At 50.1% G+C, this 19,148-nt stretch overlaps 2 protein-coding genes across 2 annotated transcripts; both read left to right on the top strand.

Annotated features, from left to right (window-relative positions):
- Positions 1-6,080: 6,080 nt before the first annotated feature.
- IUM83_02119 (ankyrin repeat-containing protein) lies at positions 6,081-7,088 on the top strand (the record flags this gene model as incomplete). Its single annotated transcript, XM_067926017.1, has 1 exon — positions 6,081-7,088. One exon carries the CDS (start codon positions 6,081-6,083, stop codon positions 7,086-7,088), a length of 1,008 nt encoding a protein of 335 aa, XP_067801080.1.
- Positions 7,089-16,644: 9,556 nt separating this feature from the next.
- On the top strand, positions 16,645-18,627 carry IUM83_02118 (lysine-tRNA ligase; the record flags this gene model as incomplete). Its single annotated transcript, XM_067926016.1, has 1 exon — positions 16,645-18,627. One exon carries the CDS (start codon positions 16,645-16,647, stop codon positions 18,625-18,627), a length of 1,983 nt encoding a protein of 660 aa, XP_067800789.1.
- Positions 18,628-19,148: the final 521 nt, after the last annotated feature.

The following is a 19,148-nucleotide window of genomic DNA, read 5'->3' as shown; positions in this document are numbered from 1 at the left end:
TGCTCGGATCACGAAGGCGGGTGTCCCTGGTTCATTTCTTTGAATCGCAAACGTGAATCGAAACTAAGTGCAGGCACGAGCAAAACGAAGCTCAAAAAGCCCAAGACAAAGTATTCACATGTTCCTAACAATGCATGGTTCATTTCAAAACTTGATGCGGAGCACGCCCGGTTTTGTAGCAGTTCTGCGCAGATGAAAAGTGAATATTTGCTAGAACAGCCTGGGTTCTGCGCGGCTATTGTAGAGGACCATAGTACGTCAATGGCACGTGTGGTTAACAATATGAGTACGATTCACGGTGTTGGCATGCAGAAACAGCCTGCAATCGTCTATAAAGCAATCCAGAATGCAAAAAAGAAAAAAGTGGATTCCGTCGCTGAATATGCTCGTATCCCAAATGTTCGGCTGGAATTCGCCACAAAAAATGCTGGTTCTCATGTTTGCTGCCAATTAGATGCACTGGGGAGATTTTTTTCGTGCTGTTTTGTCCATCGGTAGTGTTGTTAACATGCAAGACGCTCTATAACCGGTATGGGAGTGCGATGGAACTCACATGGAAGATCCTTTGTACAACGGAATTTGTTTGCCCCTGATAGGAAAGGATGGAGACAAACAAAATGCACCTGTTGCAGTGGCTTACGTGCACAAGGAGACAGTTGAAAATTTTGCGTGGTTTTTCGCTAACTGCTTTGTTGTTGGTTTGAAATTGCATGACCGACCCACCTTTTGTGATCGTGGTAAGCAGTTAGGTGCCCAGGCTGAGCTGGCCAAATTGGAATTGAAGGTGCACTTAAAATTTTGTAGTGTACACATCCGTTTTAATGTTATGGACAAATTCAAGAGTCTGAAGTTGAATATGCAGGCTGTTAACGATGACGTTTTCGGATTGCAAAGTGCTTCGACGACTGCAGGGTACGACCATGTTTCCTCAAAAATCGAAAATCGACACCCTACTGCGATTAATAAAGTTGCTACAGATCAGATCGCGGAAGAGCGGGTTTGCAGTTACTTGCGTAGTATTCACCCTACTGATTGGTGTGTAGTTGGCATATCTCTGAGGGGAAAAAAATGGCTTGAAGATTCGTGGGGAGGGGTGCCCAGTAATGGAGATCCTATGCAGTTCGTTTTTTGGTGTTCGAACAACCAGTGCTGTCGAGGGGGATAACAATGGGTTGCTCTGGAAAGGAGTAAGAAACAAACTGGTGCTTAGTTCGATGATGGACTACTGTGCACGTGCGCTAGAAGTCATTCAGAAGCGCAAGAGGCTTCTACAAAAGCCAGGGTGGGCATCGTACCTGGTGGCTATGTGGTCGGCTAGTGTCCATTCTCGCTGTATGGTAAGCGTGCTGAGTACGATCACCAACAAAACCTGTAAGCACGTACGATACAGGTGCATACTGCTCGATAACTAAAGAAATAAAATACCAATATTTTCTCTGACATCTTGGAAGGAACGTTTAACACAACAGAGTAGCACTACAACGCGCAAGGATCTTCTAATGTGCACCTCAAATCTAAAGCTCGTCCATGTCGGCGTTGCCATGGATCTCGTTCATACCATTGCCGTCCTCGTCCTTCTCGATCTCGTCCAGCTGCACGTCCTTGTCATCGCACAACCTCACCGCGTTGATCTCGGGTAGCTTGTCGAACACGACTGCTGACTCGCGCTGGACAAGCCGGTCACGTCGATGTCGGTGGCGTCGGTGCTGGAGCTGGTGTCGGTGACCACGTCGACAAAGGAGCTGTCGGTGGAGTTGGCGCCGGAGCTGGAGTCGGCGACCACGTCGTCGGCGGAGACTCGCTTAGGCAGAAGAATGTGGCTGTGCAGCCTCTTGCCTAGCGGCAACTTGGTCCGTCGTACGCGGTGAGAATGTCGCTCACACACGGCTTGAAGCACCCTATTGTGTTTGTGACCAATCACCTTCGTTGTGGTACCCTTGCGATAAATGTTCTCTTCGTTGTGGTACAGTGCGCGTCAAAACTATAGGACCACCCCTGTGCTCCCTCATAACTCAATCAATTTTTATCATTTTGTGGTGGAGTTTCGACAGTAGTTGTGAAAGACGCTGAGAAAGACCTGCTATACGCTAACACTCGCGGTTTTGCACTTTATCGGGTGGCTCGTATACAAGAAACTGTTTGTGCAAGGTCGACACAAATTAGGATCACCCCTATCCCAATACAAAATCCAATATTAACCGAAACCCCGCACAAGGCGATATGACTAGAGATTTGTAGTGGGCGTGCTTTCGGCAGTTAGTTAGACGCGTTAGCTCGTGCAGAACACGACAGTTACTCGCGATTCTACAAGCAATCTATTAAGTGCACTCGGATGCGAACCGCGGTGTCTGACTGAGGCGTAGATTGTAAGGTACGAGTAGCTATCGACTAAACCTCCCATGCACTGGTCGTTCTATAGCAAATCATAGGGATACTGCTGACTTACCACTGAGACCTAAGTTGGCATCGCTTCAGGCTCAACATCGCTTATGAGGCTATGTCGTGCTCCACTGATACAGCTAACACTATATACAATGCTAGGATACTGTCACAGCGAGCTCCCAGAGTGATAGTCTCAACGTGCGAGCACCCGAAAGCATGTCCACTACAAATCTTTAGTCATATCGCCTTGTACGGGGTTTCGGTTAATATTGGATTTTGTATTGGGATAGGGGTGGTCTCGACCTTGCACAAACAGTTTCTTGTATACGAGCCACCCGTTAAAGTGCAAAAAACGCGAGTGTTAGCGTATAGCAGGTCTTTCTCAGCGTCTTTCACAACTACTGTCGAAACCCCACCACAAAATGATAAAAATTGATTGAGTTATGAGGGAGCACAGGGGTGGTCCTATAGTTTTGACGCGCACTGTACCCTCGTGATAAATATACGTATATCGATGATTTGATGATCAAAACCATCTATCAATGGCACGAAAGTTGCACCTTTTGTGTCTTTTACCGATCTTTTCGATCAACCATGTGGGGATTACATGTATATACAGTAGATGCGTCTACTTTCATACTGTACCGAAGTCGTAAGTTTCCGGGTACTGTACACGGATGTCAACACGATTTTGATTCTTATGACGTAAGTTACCCTGACCAATCCCTTCAATCTTGTACAATGGATTTGACGTCTCTCGGAAACCGCCACATGTACCATCTCCGATTTTTTTCGTCATAACGAATTCCGACACGTAACTTACGTGTTTCGATGCCAAAGGGGTCAAGTCTGGAAACGACCTGGCCTAATTCTCTAAGGAGCTAATATAGGGGTTGGTCCCATCCGATTTTCGGTCCCTCTCCGCCTGCAGGGGGAGTGCTGATCTTAACTACCGGTGGACGAGGTTTCGCCTCCGTCCGCCCGCGGGAACTGCACCAGTAGCTCCGCATATCTCTTTAGTTCTCCGTGCACAGCCTAACTCTTTCCGATTGAACTTGTAGACTGCCGTATTTTAGCCCCTCATGCCCATTGATTTAGTATGGGTGGCAGCGAACTACTAGTAATATGTGCCAACTGGCATTGTTTGCGGCCATAGGAGCTACACATGTACTATGCACCAACTTGAAGCTAGCACAACGATCCTTGCGTACAATTGTATTGTACGCTTGTGAACGTTAGTGCCCCTTGCGTGCAATACCATGTGGAATTATGTAAAGCAGCGGCAATCTTGATGACGATAACGACATCTTACATTACGATAAGTGGGGTGTCCTTGATAAGCACTAGGAGTACAGCTCTTGTCCTATTCACTTTGGAATTTACCAGCAATACACCTGAAGACCTGCCAGCACACGCCAGAACTCGGAAGCCATGAAGTTCACCGTTGCAGCCGTACTCGCCTCGCTCCTCGTCGTCGGGACCTCCGCTGAAGGCTTTAGCTGCGCAAGAGTTCCTTACATTACTTGCGAGAATCCAAACCTACCAAGTGTCTGTGCAAGTAACGGTGTCACCTACTCGAATGTATGCGAATTCAACAAGGCTAACTGCGACAACAAGGGGTATCGGGTGCTGCACAACGGCATGTGCCGCAGGGACGAGGGTGGCCGCCGTTTAAGAGATACTCAGGCTTAACCTCTCGGATGGAGGCCCGTTGTCGAGCTGATGGGATTAAGCGGCCAACTGGGAGCGGGGTTCTGTCCGTGGCTTTCCTCCTCGTGCTTTAGCCGATTTCAGTGTAGTACCAAACGATAACCTTGCGAGAAAAAATGCTAGTAGTACTACTGCTATGGTGCTACTAGTACTTGATGTTGATTTTGGCCGTCTACCGTTTGATACATGTAGTAGCAACTCAATTGAATCCCCTATCGTCGTGGAAGACCAAACAGCGTAGCGTTAGGTGACACAAAAGGTGCAGGGAGATTTGGCGCCCTGATCGAGTATTCATGTAGAAATCTTGACGCAATCTTTCGACTTCAGGACTTCTGTGCTGATGCTATAAAGCGTGTCTTCAGTACGAGCTTCTATTCCCCGCACAGATGGACGGACAACTACGCCGCCGCTTGTTCTCGTCAGCGCGTCACCGATGCCTGGCAAGAAGACCATGCTCCATCTGCTGAACAGCAATATCCTGCACACTAGACCAAATGTGTTAGTTGATTTTGTGACTACAAACAAAAATACGTGTTGCTTCCCCCCCAAGCAAACAGAATGAAGCCAGGGGAGACACTATCCAATTACTTTAGGGGTCTGTACAAGCGCGATCTGAAGCGGTTCTCTGATAATGGGTCTGAGACGAACGTGCTCATTGGTGAAGTGCTAGCGACGTATGACAACGGTTTTTGGGTAGAAGTTGTAAGGTTTGCGTTACAACGGTGGTGTTGGACACGCTTCGGCACTGGAGATCTTGAGGAAGCTGATCGCGGGAGTCAGCATAGTCTTATCGTGGAAAAAACTCGAACCTAGTGTAAGTCATTCCAGCATGACTGGAGCTCAGCTTCCAGATAAAGTCGTACACCTTCATCAAGACTTCGTGCTCGAGGTGGGCTTCTGCAGCGACAAATTCAAGGTACAGAAAACAGCGTTCAGAGTCTAGAGCGTTCTACAACTCATACAACACCATGGTGTTAATTGAACAACTATCGTGTATAACACCCTCCCTTGCACAAGGGCGGTTTATAGCAATACACGGTCGTGTCCTATTCGGTTTTCTACGTTATATACGCTGACGAGAAACTTTTGCTGCAACTCACTGGCTTATGTATGACACCCTGATCAAATGAACACTTAATCTACATGGCGAAAGGCATGCAGTATCTGTAAGTATGGATGGGCACAGAAGGTAAACTATGACAATTCGCGTAGTGCGGTACACCGAGCTGTCTGACGACAGCACCAACGGCGACAAGGTGGACAAACTTCAGAGAATGACGGGAGCGCCACTACCACACGAATCATGTAGATGCATGGTTTCGGCGAGGACAGCGAGACACCGCTGTTGGCCATGCGTGCTCAAGCGCAGCATCAAGAATTACTTCATGGAGATCATGCCACAGCACGGGTTGCAGTGAAACAGCGCAACGGTTAGAGATCGCGCGTAACGCAGTAACTACCTGAACCTGCACGACCCGCCCAGCAAGGCAACATGCGCTACGAACGCGCGCGCCCCGGCGAGGCGTGGATGGGCTTCGCTGAGCACGTGGTGTTGTTGCCTAACGAGTTTTTCTGGTTGGGTATGCAGGTGACCTTCATCGCAAGGAAGTCCTCTGTCCAAGCTAAATAACATCGCGTGTATTGCGGGTGTGCCTTAGCTCTTCACCGTAGCAGTATGCCAGAAGGACAGGTCTGACGGTTAAACCTGTTCGACAAGCGCGTGGAAAGGCTGGGCACTACGCGCTGGCGAAATAATAGGACGAGGAGAATGGCGCTAGCCTTTTCCCGGTTCTTCAGTTGGCGATATTCTCATTACCGAAACAAAATTCAAGAATCGAGAGCAACATGTGCAGTAACCCCCACCCCCATATCTCGTACGCTCCGTCCTGATTGGCGCGGAGCCTGTCGGCGCTTGCCAATCACCACGCAGGTCTCGCTTCATTATCAGTCTGTCTCGCTTCATTATCGTTCGCAGGGTATCGGAGACCATGGAGCTCGAGTCGACTCCAGTGCTGACCAGCGTATCGCTCGTGTGTCGCTCTCTTCCGCGCATCGCTGCGTTGAGTCACGTCGTGCTGACCCTCGACGCGTTGCTGGACCCATCGAGCGCCTGGACCATCCCAGACGCCTGCAGATTCGGATCCGTGCGACTCCTCGACCGCCTTGAGGCTCGGCTCAGTGCCAATGGGGACAAGACGCACAAGGCCATAGGCACTCAAAGAGAGTTCCAGAAAGGGGTCTTGAAGGCCATGGAGCTGGGCCACCTGGAGGTGGTGCAGTGGCTGGTTCGACGGTTCCCCGGCGGTCAGGTACCGTCGAACGCAGTCGCTGCAGCCGCCAAGAAGGGGCACCTGTCGGTGCTGCAGTGGCTGTTCCACCACCACGACCACGTGTACTGGGGCGGGGACGAGATGTACTGCGCTGTGGCGCACAACCACTTGGAGGTGGCCAAGTTCCTACACGAGCACACGGCCCCTCCGTCGGACGACATGTTCCTCATCGACGAGGCTGCTCGCCACGGAGACCTCGAGATGATGCAGTGGCTGCACAGTGAACGTGGGGACCAGTTGACCTACGAAGGAGTGATGCGGGCGGTGGACCATGGGTTCCTGGACGCGGTCAAGTGGATGCGAGACACGTTCCCGGACAGTGTGGTGCTCAAGGATATCCGCATGGACAACGCTGCGGCGAATGGCCACTTGGAGATGATCAAGTGGCTGCATGACCAGTACGCGTGGTGCACCAAGCAGGCGATGAACCGCGCGGCGGGCAACGGGCACCTCGACGTTGTTAGGTTCCTGCATGAGAATCGCTCAGAGGGATGCACGACCGACGCGATGGACTTGGCGGCGGGAAATGGACACTTGGAGGTGGTCAAGTGGCTGCATGAGCACCGAAGTGAGGGTTGCACTGCTGTGGCCATGACGGATTCGGTCGCGAGTGGACATCTAGATGTTGCTGGTTGGCTTCGACAAACCTTTGGCAACGAAGTTTGAAGCGATGTCGACAATTTGAAGATGTTGGGCTGTTGCGTTATTAAAGGGGTGAATGTAAAAAAATAATCTTTGCTGCAATTATTCGACCTCCCCTGGCTTGCCCGGCTGCAGGCTCACTGTACTACTGGCAGTATGGCAGTATACTGTACATACGGGGTACCGAGCAAAAAGAATCTCAAGGCTACATGTACAATGCCGTAATGGTCGAGTTTCTGGGGTAATCGAGCGGTTCGGAATATACCCTGAAGGAGATAGGGAGGGTGATGAAGCGAATCTGTGCGGTAATTGGTGAGGCGAGCAACGTTTTCGGTGCCGAGCTATGAGTTCAAAAGGCGATCAAGGAGAGCCGGAAGAGTGGAAGAGGATAAAATGCACGTGCTGGTGGTGCTCTCGCGCTATAGCAGATTTCGTGGACGATATTTTCCGGCTTCTTACCGCAGATCACAACTTTATGATGCTCGTTTGGTGCGTATTCCCGAAGGACACACACATTCGTCGTAGCGGTGTTTGGACGAACGGGGGGGAGGACTACTGTTGTATCGCCGCCCATGACTTGTTGAGGAATTGAAAGCTCTTCGGCAGTACGTTGTGTCGCTGGTGCAGATCGAAGGACCTCCTGGAACGGACAAGTCATGGACCGCATTTGCCTTGCCTACTGCCTACTCTTCAAATCGCAGTTTTGCGAGAGCACCTTTGATAGAGTCGATACTATCCCGCTGCGACGGAAACACGACGGTAACAGACCCGCTTTGCAAAACCTTTTGCTGCAGTGAGAACTGCACGTTCTGCAATTCAGCCGAGTCAACTCCAGATGCATGTATGTTCGGTTCCTTCAAAATCAACACAACTCAGGACGATAACATATCCCAATCTCCAGAATTCCTGGAAGTCACGAAGTGTGAATATTAAATTGCGAGAATCTTACTGCGATGGGTCAACGTGAACACACACTATGGAGAGCTCCGAGTCATGCCAAAATAGGAGAGGGACGGGGACGTGATTTTATGCGTATACGCAGGGTGTAACCTTACGAGAAAATACAAACTGCAGTTCTCCTGTAGTACTACTTGTTCGTGTGTAGAGTGGGCAATGACTGAAGATTTTGATGGTGGAGAAAATGACCCCCCTTCCCTCCCCCATGAACGCTCTAGATTCGACCACTGTCACTAGCAACTTCTTTTGCTAACAAAAACTAATGATTGCTCTTCTTCAGCGGCCGACATCTAAGTTATCCTACCTTCACAACACCATATTCAAATTCGGGGGCCTTCGTAACACTACCCTTGGGCACTTAATAGCGAGAGGCATTTGGAAATGCCTTAGCATTTCCGTCAAAGAGCCCCCGAGCGTCTGCTAGAGTTGGTACCGTTGGGTAGATAACTCGTTGCGGATTGCTGCAGCTATTAGGGCAGTTACGATGCCCTGGCTATCGCTGCCGATACCGTACAGAAAGAATACTTAACAAATAGAATGCCAAAACCAGATTTTCGAGCATTTGGTTTCGTTTGATAGCTACTACTAGTAAGATTTCTTAACCCTCCAACGAAAACACATTCCAATAGCTGGTTAACATAACATTTGATGCATTATCGTTTTAATTAACTAACTAATGTTAGAAGCCCAAAATAGCATTACAATAACATTCGGCAAAAAAAAGTATGTCGTCTTCCTGGTCAGTATTTTTCCAGGACAAAAGATTGGCCTCACATGGGATGCCGCCTCAGCCAGCCCACACGTGCCAGGATGTGATCAATTATTTGGAAGTGAAGGGACTCGCGTATGAATTTATTACTGCTGGCTTGACGTCAATAATGCAGATCTGCGATTATTACGCCAACCGACCTCGAAAAGCTGCCATCAAGAAGACATTTCTACAGCGAAAGATCTCGCAAGCTCCTTTTCAGTCCTGAATGGGATATCGCGCTGACATATTTGCATTGATGACCCTCGCAGCTGGAAAACATGCTTGCAAGCTTCAAGGTAAGTAAAACGTTGTCAACCAACTTGACAACAAGTACTAGTCGTACTACAGTAGTATTAGTAGGATTACTAGCTTTTTTTCTCGCAATGTTGCACAACCCAATACCTACGGTGGAGTCGGTAAAAGCAAGAGGAGGAGAGTCCCCAGCAGAACCCCTCCCAACATGGCGTTTTAACCCCACCAGCTTGACAACGTCCCCCCCCCCCCCCCCCTCCCATTTGACAGATTAAGGCTGGGCATCTCTCAAACGTCGGCCACCCTCGCTCCTACTGCACATTCCGTTGTGCAGCACTCTCAATCCCTTGTTATCGCAGTCGGCCTTGAAGAACTCGCATTTATTATCGTAGGTGACACCGTCACTTCCACAGACTTTTGTAGTGTCATGGCCCCCGTCGCATCGAATGTAGGGAACCGCGGCGCAGGTAAAACCTATGTCAGCCGCTGCTTCAGCGGAAGTTCTGACAATCAGGAGCGAGGCGAGTGCGGCTGCAATGGCAAACTTCATGACTTCGCGTGTGGTGGTAGATGTTCAGGCCTGGAGGAGTCCTGGAAGTTCAGCTGTAGTGTATTGCTGGTAAATAGCAAAGTGAACCGGACAAGAGCTACTCTACTCTGTACTTCTACATACAGTGCATGTCGCGACTCCAACCACAAAGGAAACAGCACCTGCTGTAGTCGGTCGCTGGTCACCTGGATTGTCGTTATGTTCCATTCCATATGGTATGGCACGCAAGGATCGGTGTGTCGTCTAAGCTTCAAGTTAACCTTTTCGGTTTTCGTTATTTTTTGTAATTGATACAAGTTCTCTTGGCTACGCTGTGCGCGGAAAACTAAGGAAATCTCCCTAAAGTTCCGCAGGAAGGGAAGGGAAATGGCCGAAATCGATACCTAGCAGTCTCGCCACTCGCACAGCTATATTACGCTACATGTATTATCATGTAGGTACACTACATGCACAGCTACATGTAGTAGATGTGCTCGTGTACATTACTATAGCAGCGTTACCGTGAGTGTTTTACATGCAGTCCAGAGGAAGATACATTTCACAGAATGTGGATCCAAAATATTACCCAAAAGGTGTGAATAGAATGACACGAGTGGAACATTGTGTCTTTTAAGCCCTTAGGTGCCATACTACTGTTCTACCTTGATAATTGACGAACTTTAACAATGTATTATATAACCGCTTTGCGCGATTCAATTAAATGGATATATTTGAAATGCCTAAAATTTATCGTGTAAATTTTAGGCATTTCCAAATATATTTGGCTCTGATTTAGATAAATCGCACCTGAAGTATAAATAAGGGTGTCAAATCGGGCAAGAACGATTCGGTTAAGTACTGTAGATGCAAGCCTCATATATTATCAGCTGTTCGCAATCACTAACGACATCCTGGATGACTACTGACTGCGACGCAACGAATGTTGCATACATGTACCATACCACACCGTATACTTCCCATTAACGGCAAGCCAGATGACCAGCAAACGACAACATAAGGTCGGTTAACTAGTTAGTTTGCAATCAGCCAAATATCAAATCTTCACCAAATTGCATGTTGGACTGTATAAAATGGTATAGCACACGGGCGACAGACGCGTCTGTGAAGGAACAATCAATTCGGGGGTAACTACTCCTTTTCCCGTGATTCTCGATCTTTTCAGCTAAACACAATATCAAGTCCAATCCAAGCATCCCCGCTATCTCGAGCAACTCGGACACCTATCCCTGTACTTCTCCCGAGCCAGTCGACGCTTTTGTTTGAGCTTGATGCCGAGTTCAATGAGCTTGTTTTGCGACCGTCTGTACCAATCTCCATTTTCGCGCCGAAGAGGACAATGAGAGACGTGCACGTTGGTCAGTCCCACACACAGCCGAAGAGGACAATGAGAGACGTGCACGTTGGTCAGTCCCACACACAGTCGAAACACGTCGTCGTACAGCCGGATACCCGACGCGGCATTTTTGACTTGGTCTTGTATGTGGGCCCGAGAGAGACCGAGAAACTCGGTGAATGAACAAAACTATCGCCAAGAACCTCATGCGCTCGGGAGAGATGAGCTAAATCGCGATTTGACATCTCTCCCGAAGAAGATTAATCTCATCGTGTTGAACTAGGGTTTTCCCGTTAGAGAGAATGCATTGACATCTGTCACGACTTCCAGCGGGATCTTGTTCAGACCCCCCGGGTTATCCCGGTTATGCCAATTTTACAGTCAACTCGACAAGAGGTCTATAGATTACGTCAGGTGCGGCTTCCTTGGTTACAGGAGGCGTAGCAGTACAATAAATTTGCCACCGCATTTTTTTTATGTATCTCGCACAGGAAGTGCAGCTCATGCTCAACATTTCCACAGTCAATGCCATAGTGGAGTGGTTTCCACGCCTTCAACAAACCAAACCAAAATTACCAATGAACCAGGTTTGAAACGGTTTCGTGGTTTGGTTCGAAGCGGTTCGAACCGATAGAAACGCAGCAAACCAAAGCAAACCACGAGACTGTGGCTGACTAAAACCCTCGATTTGAAACTGTTCACGATGCGGCTCTTATCGAGAAATGATTTCTTCTTTCGCAGTGGTTTTGAGGAAATTCGCGAGCAATTGAACTCGTCTGGCTTCTACTCCATCCGACAACAACTAGGGGCCACGGCGTGGACATCCCCCCGAGGACTCCACGCTTATTCAAAATTCTATAGCAATCGAGATTCCACCCACCCGATCAACTAGAGCAGTGGGGTTAGTTCTGATATTAAGTACGTCTTGTGTGCTAAAGCATTGTCGATTCATTTACGACACTCTGAAGAGTTGAGCATCAACGAAGAGGAAGTACTTCAACGATTGGGATTTGATAAACCCACCCCAGTGTTTTAACTCCTCCTGCACGTCGAATTTGGATTCCTCGGATGTAATTTGAGTCTTGAGTTATTTGTCGCTAGTATAACTGTTATCGACTACTAAGGGAATCTGCCACTTTAGTGCACTAGAAGCATATTAGTGCACTAATAGAAACGACCAATCACGCCAAAACCCTACGAGCTCTGGTATATTACTGGATGAAATATTTGAAACCGTAAAACCTGCCATTATGTATACAGCTCCTGTTGGCTAACTCTCGACCACCCGATTTGTCTCGTCTGCTTTTGCAGTTAGTACTAGTGGCATGAGCTTAACTATTTGACTATCACTACCAAATTGACCTCGCCCCGAGAATCATGACCAAGAAGCGCGGAGACTACACCAAAAGCAAGCTAAACTCTACCGAAAGCTAATTAAGTGGGTAGGCAAGCGCAAGAAAGACGAATCGATGGAGTCTCAGTGACGTGGCCCTCAACCACGCCTGACAGCTGAGGCAGAGCAAAACCTTTGTGAGTGGATAATGGGGCGACAGCTTATCGGGAAGCCGGCCAAACGTGGGGAAATCATTGCCAAGGCCAGCACGATAGCTGAGATGACTACCGGCACTGGCGCTGGTAGCGGCTGGTACAGGCGCTTTATGAAGCGGCGCCGGCGTCGATTAAGCAAGCCGCTTGGCTTCACGTGAAGAAAACCGTCCAACAACAGCTTCTCGTCCTCCCACCACCACGCACGAAAGGCAGGAAGCGGAAGACAGCGACAGTTGGTGGACGATTGCTAACCCGTGAACTACTAGAGAACCTACAAGCAAAACCTCGAAAGGCACGGCAAAAAGGTTCCCGACTGACACCGGTTCATACGGAGGTTGAAAATGCTCCAGGCGCACCCGAGCAATCGCTGTTTGAAGTTTAGTCAAGAGATTAGACAGACAGGCAAATCAATGTTAGTTACTGTAAGTCAATTGCACACACAGATGAGCAGATAATCATACCTTTATAACAGTGCGGAGAATTAACGTGTCCGAGGGGACTCGAACCCGCGACAACCATGCTCCCCGTAGGGCCCTCATTAAGCCAGCGGCGTTAACCGACTGAGCTGTCAGCACTGTCGAAATGACAAATTATTTCCAAGATACATATCCTTTCAATACTGATGTGTTTGCGTTTTTATCGAGTATTATAGGTTACCTAACCACTGAACGAAAGAAACACTGTCCCAGTTTGAGAAATGCTGGTTCATACAAATACTAAGATAAAAAGGAGCACTAAACTGGCAATCAGCAGGAAATAGGCCATTCACTACAGTCCATCCAAACTACCCAATAAGAGCCTCTCCATACCAGAATTAATCTGTGAAAGAGAGTAAACAAACACCTGTCTGGGCATGCATATTGCACACTGAAACTCACAGTAGACTTTCGGCTATCGCGCCTTGACTGATGCCCTTTGAAAAGTGCACTAAATTGGCAAATTCCCTTAGTTAATCAACGTGTTTTCCTTGTGTGCTAACCACAAAATTTAAACTTATGAATACTAGCTATGTTGTAATCTCTGAAATCAATTTCAGATACAAGAGCAGCGAGGTTTGTGTCATGCACCTCCGCTCAGGTGCGAAGGTGTTGCGCTGGCATGGCATCCTGCAAAAGTTCAACCACCCTTGCAGCGGCTATCTGGGTATCATCTCCACACGAGTATAGACAAATGATGACCAGGCGTCAAGGTCAACAAAAAAGAGATTATGCACTGGAGTTATCACATGAAGGCGATGTCGCGAAAGCAGCGCATCATTTAGGTTGCCACAGGACTCCAGTACACGCACTTAGCAGATGCACTGTCGTTTGCAGGCCAGCTTTCCGTCCTCTATAATTATATACATGCTTGTTTTGATGCATCCTGTATTCACAACATTTGACAGTGTAAAATAGCAGGTCGATGAACAGCAACATCGCGCACTGCAACACAAACCAGCGGAGAGCCTATTCCACGGATGGACTCGGTTCCAGCGGAAAAATCAACCGTCGTTTCATTCCAGCGGAACTGCAGTGCGCACCTGCAGGAATAAGTAGCACCATCATTAAAACAGCACGTTCTCCCCCCCCCCCAAAAAAAAAAAAAAAAAATGCCCCGCGAGAAAATAGAAGAAGAACATTTTTTTTGCCCCACAACCTTCTCCTTTCTTGTCTTGAATGGGAGATCAGTCTAATTTTGCTGACATAATTGTGCTGATGCACATCGCGGCTGGAAAACATGTAGCAATCTCCAGGGAAGGTAAAACGATTCAGCGATAGATGGTCAGTTACATCAAGTACTAGTAGTGCTGCACAAGTAGTACTACGGGTAGTATTTTTCTCGCAAGGTTTTACCTCTTGCCTAAACGCACGGTGCTACAGTACACTACAGCACGTCCCTGGGAGTACCCCCTCCCATTTTGGCCCATTAACACTGACGACGGGCTCGTAACCCGATAGGTCAAGCCTGGGGAAGTCCTCTTTATTTTTGACCACCCTCGTCCCTGCGGCACATGCCGGGGTGCAGCACTGTATACCCCTTATTGTCGCAGTTGCCCTTGAGGAACTCGCAGTTGTTCTTGTAGGTGACGCCGTTACTTGCACAGAGGAGCGTATCAGGACCGGCGCATTCAATGTTGGGAACCGCTCTACAGGCAAAACCCTCGTCAGCCGCTGACTCAGCGGATGTTCCGACGATCAGGAGCGAGACGAGGACGGCCGCAATGGCGAATTTGATGGCTTTGGACTTCGGACGTGTGATGGGACGTCTTCGGGTCTGGGAGGAGGCGGCGAGGCCCCCGGAAGTTTAGCTGCGGTGCGTTGCTGGTAAATAGAAAAAGTGAATAAAGCTTCTCCTAGTGCTGCGGCCAAGGAAGCCGAGTGTTTGTTCGTAGATCAAATGCAAAAGGAGCTACCATCAGATCACCAGACCCACGTTTGGCTGTACATTTAGCAACAGCTGTAACATCCGGAGGGGGCCACTCGCAATCGTTGATAACACGGCCATCCGACGGACACAAAAATCTGGTAGATGTACAGCTGGACATATCCAGCCAATTAGAACAGAACAGTAGACTTGTTTAAGTACTTCGTATGATTTTTTTTGCGTTGTTTCTGACACCTTCTGTGTGTTTTATGTCGTGTTAATGTGATTTTTACAGTGGTGACGGACGGGGAATTCTCTATGGCTGTTGGCAAGAACAACTTTATCGAGACGAAAATGGTGGCTAAGTTATTTTCGAGCCCCAACTTCAAACTTTGGTCCAAACACGCCGCCCAGATAAACAAACAGGACCCGAAAGGTGCGATGATTGACGCGCTTCGAAATGTCTTCGGCGATAAAACGCTTGCGACAATGATCGTGCTAGGCAAAGATTCGTGGAGCTCAAAGAGTGTCGCTAAAAAGATGGAGACGGCGCTGTTTAACGCATGGTACAAGGAAAGCAAGCGGCCGGATGGGGTACTTGAGGACGTGCTTGGTGTGAAAATACGCAATATCCAGAGGCACCCGCGCGAGATGACCATTTGGGGAGATTACTCCAAGTATATCAGAGACCGAGTGTTGAGCCATGCTACCGCAAAGTAGCTCATGGAGCCGTCGCCATGTTCTACGGAGATACACACAAGCCAGTTTCGGAACGGCTATTAGCATCCATTGCAGCTTTTAAGCGAATGCAACCTCGTCTTCTTTGAAAAAAAAAAAATCTGCAACAACGCGAAAAGAATGATCAAAGGCACTAAACAATTCTACAGAACTTTTTGGATGGCCAGCGTTTTAATGCTGTAAATTTTGCTATCGAGTCGTTTCATTGTGACATACTAATGTACATCTATAGCTGCGGAATTATTCATTACTACGTACGGTACGAGGCTCCGCACAGTGGGTATTCCATTATCCTTGTCGCCAACTCCATTGGTACGCACTGCCAATACCGCCAAAAATGTTTTCGCTACACAGTCTTCACGAGTTCCAAGTATCAACTGCTGCTGGGTGGCAAGGATTGAATGAATGAAAACTGTTCTATTACGGGTTGTCGTTTCCTCAAGTTTTGCTAATGCTACACTCGGTTGGAGAGTTGTTCGTTCGAGCATCCGCAGTGCCCATTTCATCTGGGCCTCGGCAACTCGCACCCCGAGCTGCCAACCACTGTCGCTTGGGACCCATGTGCGACAACGCATCGACTGAAACCCCACCCAACCTGCTATGCCCAGCAGTGCATCAACTTGCAGTGAGCAAATGCGGTATGTGCGACAGGAGGTATCCGGAGGTTCAAGCGAAAAGTTGCTACGTCTGCAATGCGCAACTTTAGGCTGGCGTGTGGTGGCTCTAACAAGTCTCCACACCCACACCCACTTTTTCCCTTGGTCCAGAACTGTCGACGTCCAACCCATTACGATTCTTCTTGTGGCGCCGAGCGCCTGCAAGATCCACAGTGCAATACCATACACCTCACTTCCTGGCTTCATGCACGCCCGTACAGTCATGTGCACCTCAGTTTCATCCCCACTATAATCTGATAACCTACTTTATCCAATTACATTCAAACCACGCCATGCTGTATCTGTCCTGGTAAACCGTATTACCTACCATTTTCGATACCCCACCCCACTTGCAAATCAAGTATCACACTGTACGCCTCTAAACTGCCCAGCAGCCAATCAATCGCGACATCATTACCCAATCCGCCCGCGCGAGACCCTTCCGGATCAGCATGAGCAGCCCCGCCGACGCCGCCGCGACGGACGTCCCCCCGGCCGCCCCGGACGCCGCCGCGCCCATCAGCAAGAACGAGCTGAAGCGCCGTCTCAAGGCCGAGAAGGCGGCCAAGGCCAAGGCCGAGAAGGCCGCCAAGAAGGCCGCCGAGGCCGCCGCCAAGCCCAAGAAGGCCGCGGCTGCCGCCGCCGCCGACGACGAGGAGCTGGATCCCACCGCCTACTTCGCCAACCGCGAGAAGGCGCTCGTGGAGCTGGAGAAGCAGGGTGTGAACCCGTACCCGCACAAGTTCCACGTGTCCACGTCGCTGCCCGAGTTCCACGCGCAGTTCGGCGGCGTCGAGGCCGGCGCGCACGACGCCAGCGTCGTGGTGTCCGTGGCCGGGCGCCTGCACAGCAAGCGCGCGTCGGGCGCCAAGCTGGTGTTCTACGACCTGCGCGCGGACGGCAAGAAGCTGCAGATCATGTCGGACGTCGGCACGTACGAGAGCGCCGAGGCCTTCGCGCAGATCCACAGCATCCTGCGCCGCGGAGACCTCGTGGGCGTGCGTGGCCACCCGGGCAAGTCCAAGAAGGGCGAGCTGTCCATCTTCCCGCAGCAGCTCGTGCTGCTCTCGCCCTGCATGCACATGCTGCCCAAGAGCCACGCCGGCCTGGCGCTCAACCAGGACACGCGCTATCGCCAGCGCTACCTCGACCTCATCATGAACGACGACACGCGCGGCGTGTTCCAGACGCGCGCCAAAATCATCAACTTCATCCGCCGCTTCCTGGACGACCAGCACTTCCTCGAGGTCGAGACCCCCATGATGAACATGATCGTGGGCGGCGCCACGGCCAAGCCCTTCGTCACGTACCACAACGACCTGCACATGAACCTCTTCATGCGCGTGGCGCCCGAGCTGTACCTGAAGCAGCTGGTGATCGGCGGCCTCGACCGCGTCTACGAGATCGGCCGCCAGTTCCGTAACGAGGGCATCGACCTGACGCACAACCCCGAGTTCACGAGCTGCGAGTTCTACATGGCCTACGCCGACTACAACGACCTCATGACGCTCACGGAGAAGCTCTTCTCCGAGATGGTCAAGGAGATCACGGGCAGCTACTCGATCACGATCCAGAAGGAGCCCGGCGAGGAGCCTGTGACGATCGACTTCACGCCCCCCTTCAAGCGCGTCAGCATGGTCTCGGCCGTCGAGGAGGCCACGGGCGTCTCGATCCCCATCGACGACCCGGAGAAGTGCCTGCCTATCTTGGAGCAGCTCGTGACCAAGTACGAGCTTGAGTGCGCGCCGCCTCGCTCCATTGCGCGTCTGCTGGACAAGCTGGTGGGCCACTTCATCGAGGACAACAAGGCTTACTGGACCAAGCCCTTCTTCATCATGGACCAGCCCGTGTACAACTCGCCGCTGGCCAAGTACCACCGCACCAAGCCCGCGCTCACGGAGCGCTTCGAGCTCTTCCTGGCTGGCGCCGAGATTTGCAACGCCTACACGGAGCTCAACAACCCTAAGGTGCAGCGCGAGCGCTTCATCGAGCAGATGGAGCAGGCCGCCGCTGGCGACGACGAGGCCCAGCCGCATGACGAGGCCTTCTGCACGGCCATGGAGTACGGTCTGCCGCCCACCGCCGGCTGGGGCTGCGGCGTCGACCGTCTCACCATGTTCCTGTCCAACCGCTTCAACATCAAGGAGGTGCTTCTCTTCCCTGCTATGAAGCCGGACGAGCAGACGGCCCCGGCCCCGTCGGCTGGCGCCTCCGCCTCGCTCATCTCCGCCACGGGTTCGGTGGCCTTGGACGTGCTGGAGAAGCGTCTCGCTTCCTCCACCTTCGTCAACGGCTCGTCCCCCTCGAAGGACGACACGGCGGTCTTCGAGCGCGTCAAGGTTGTGGGCAAGGACATCCTCAAGAAGTACCCGAACGTCGAGAAGTGGCTTGACTTCGTGACTGCCTTCCCCAACGAGCTGCGTGCCAAGTGGTAGAGTTGCTGTAGGCTGAAGAAGGCGAGGGAGGGCGAATAACGGCGTTCGTCCTTCTCGATGCCCAAATGCTAGACTTGGAGGTTTGCGTGTTTGCCGCTAACGGCTGCGGCCTCTATCGTGCTAGTAGAAACACAGATGCATTTTCTCGTCTGCAATCAGGAGGAATTTCCATAAATCAGTGGATTTGTCAAAGCGATTGTGATAACCCTTAACTCTAATTAGTCATACGATGATTAATAATGGTGTAGGATTCTCGCAAGACAAAAACTAATTTTCAAAACACTTGTCTGCTTCATACATTTACAGTTTGGGGAAAGTAAGACCATCCTCGAATTCCCCTGACCGAGAGCTATCTAAAACCGGTGTTTTTGTTGCGATTTGAGCCTGAACAAACAACTTTGTATCTGCAGAAACTGAGGTTAAGTACGAAAGCACGACTATATTCGAAGCACGACTAATTAAAGTGAAGGGTGTACTTACTTCTTTCCCTGAAACAACATGAAACAACATCAAACAACACA

This window comes from Phytophthora cinnamomi, assembly GCF_018691715.1.
Source record: "Phytophthora cinnamomi strain GKB4 chromosome Unknown Contig0, whole genome shotgun sequence".
Classification (NCBI taxonomy): Eukaryota; Oomycota; class Peronosporomycetes; order Peronosporales; family Peronosporaceae; genus Phytophthora; species Phytophthora cinnamomi.
This window is presented reverse-complemented; position numbering and strand designations above follow the sequence as displayed.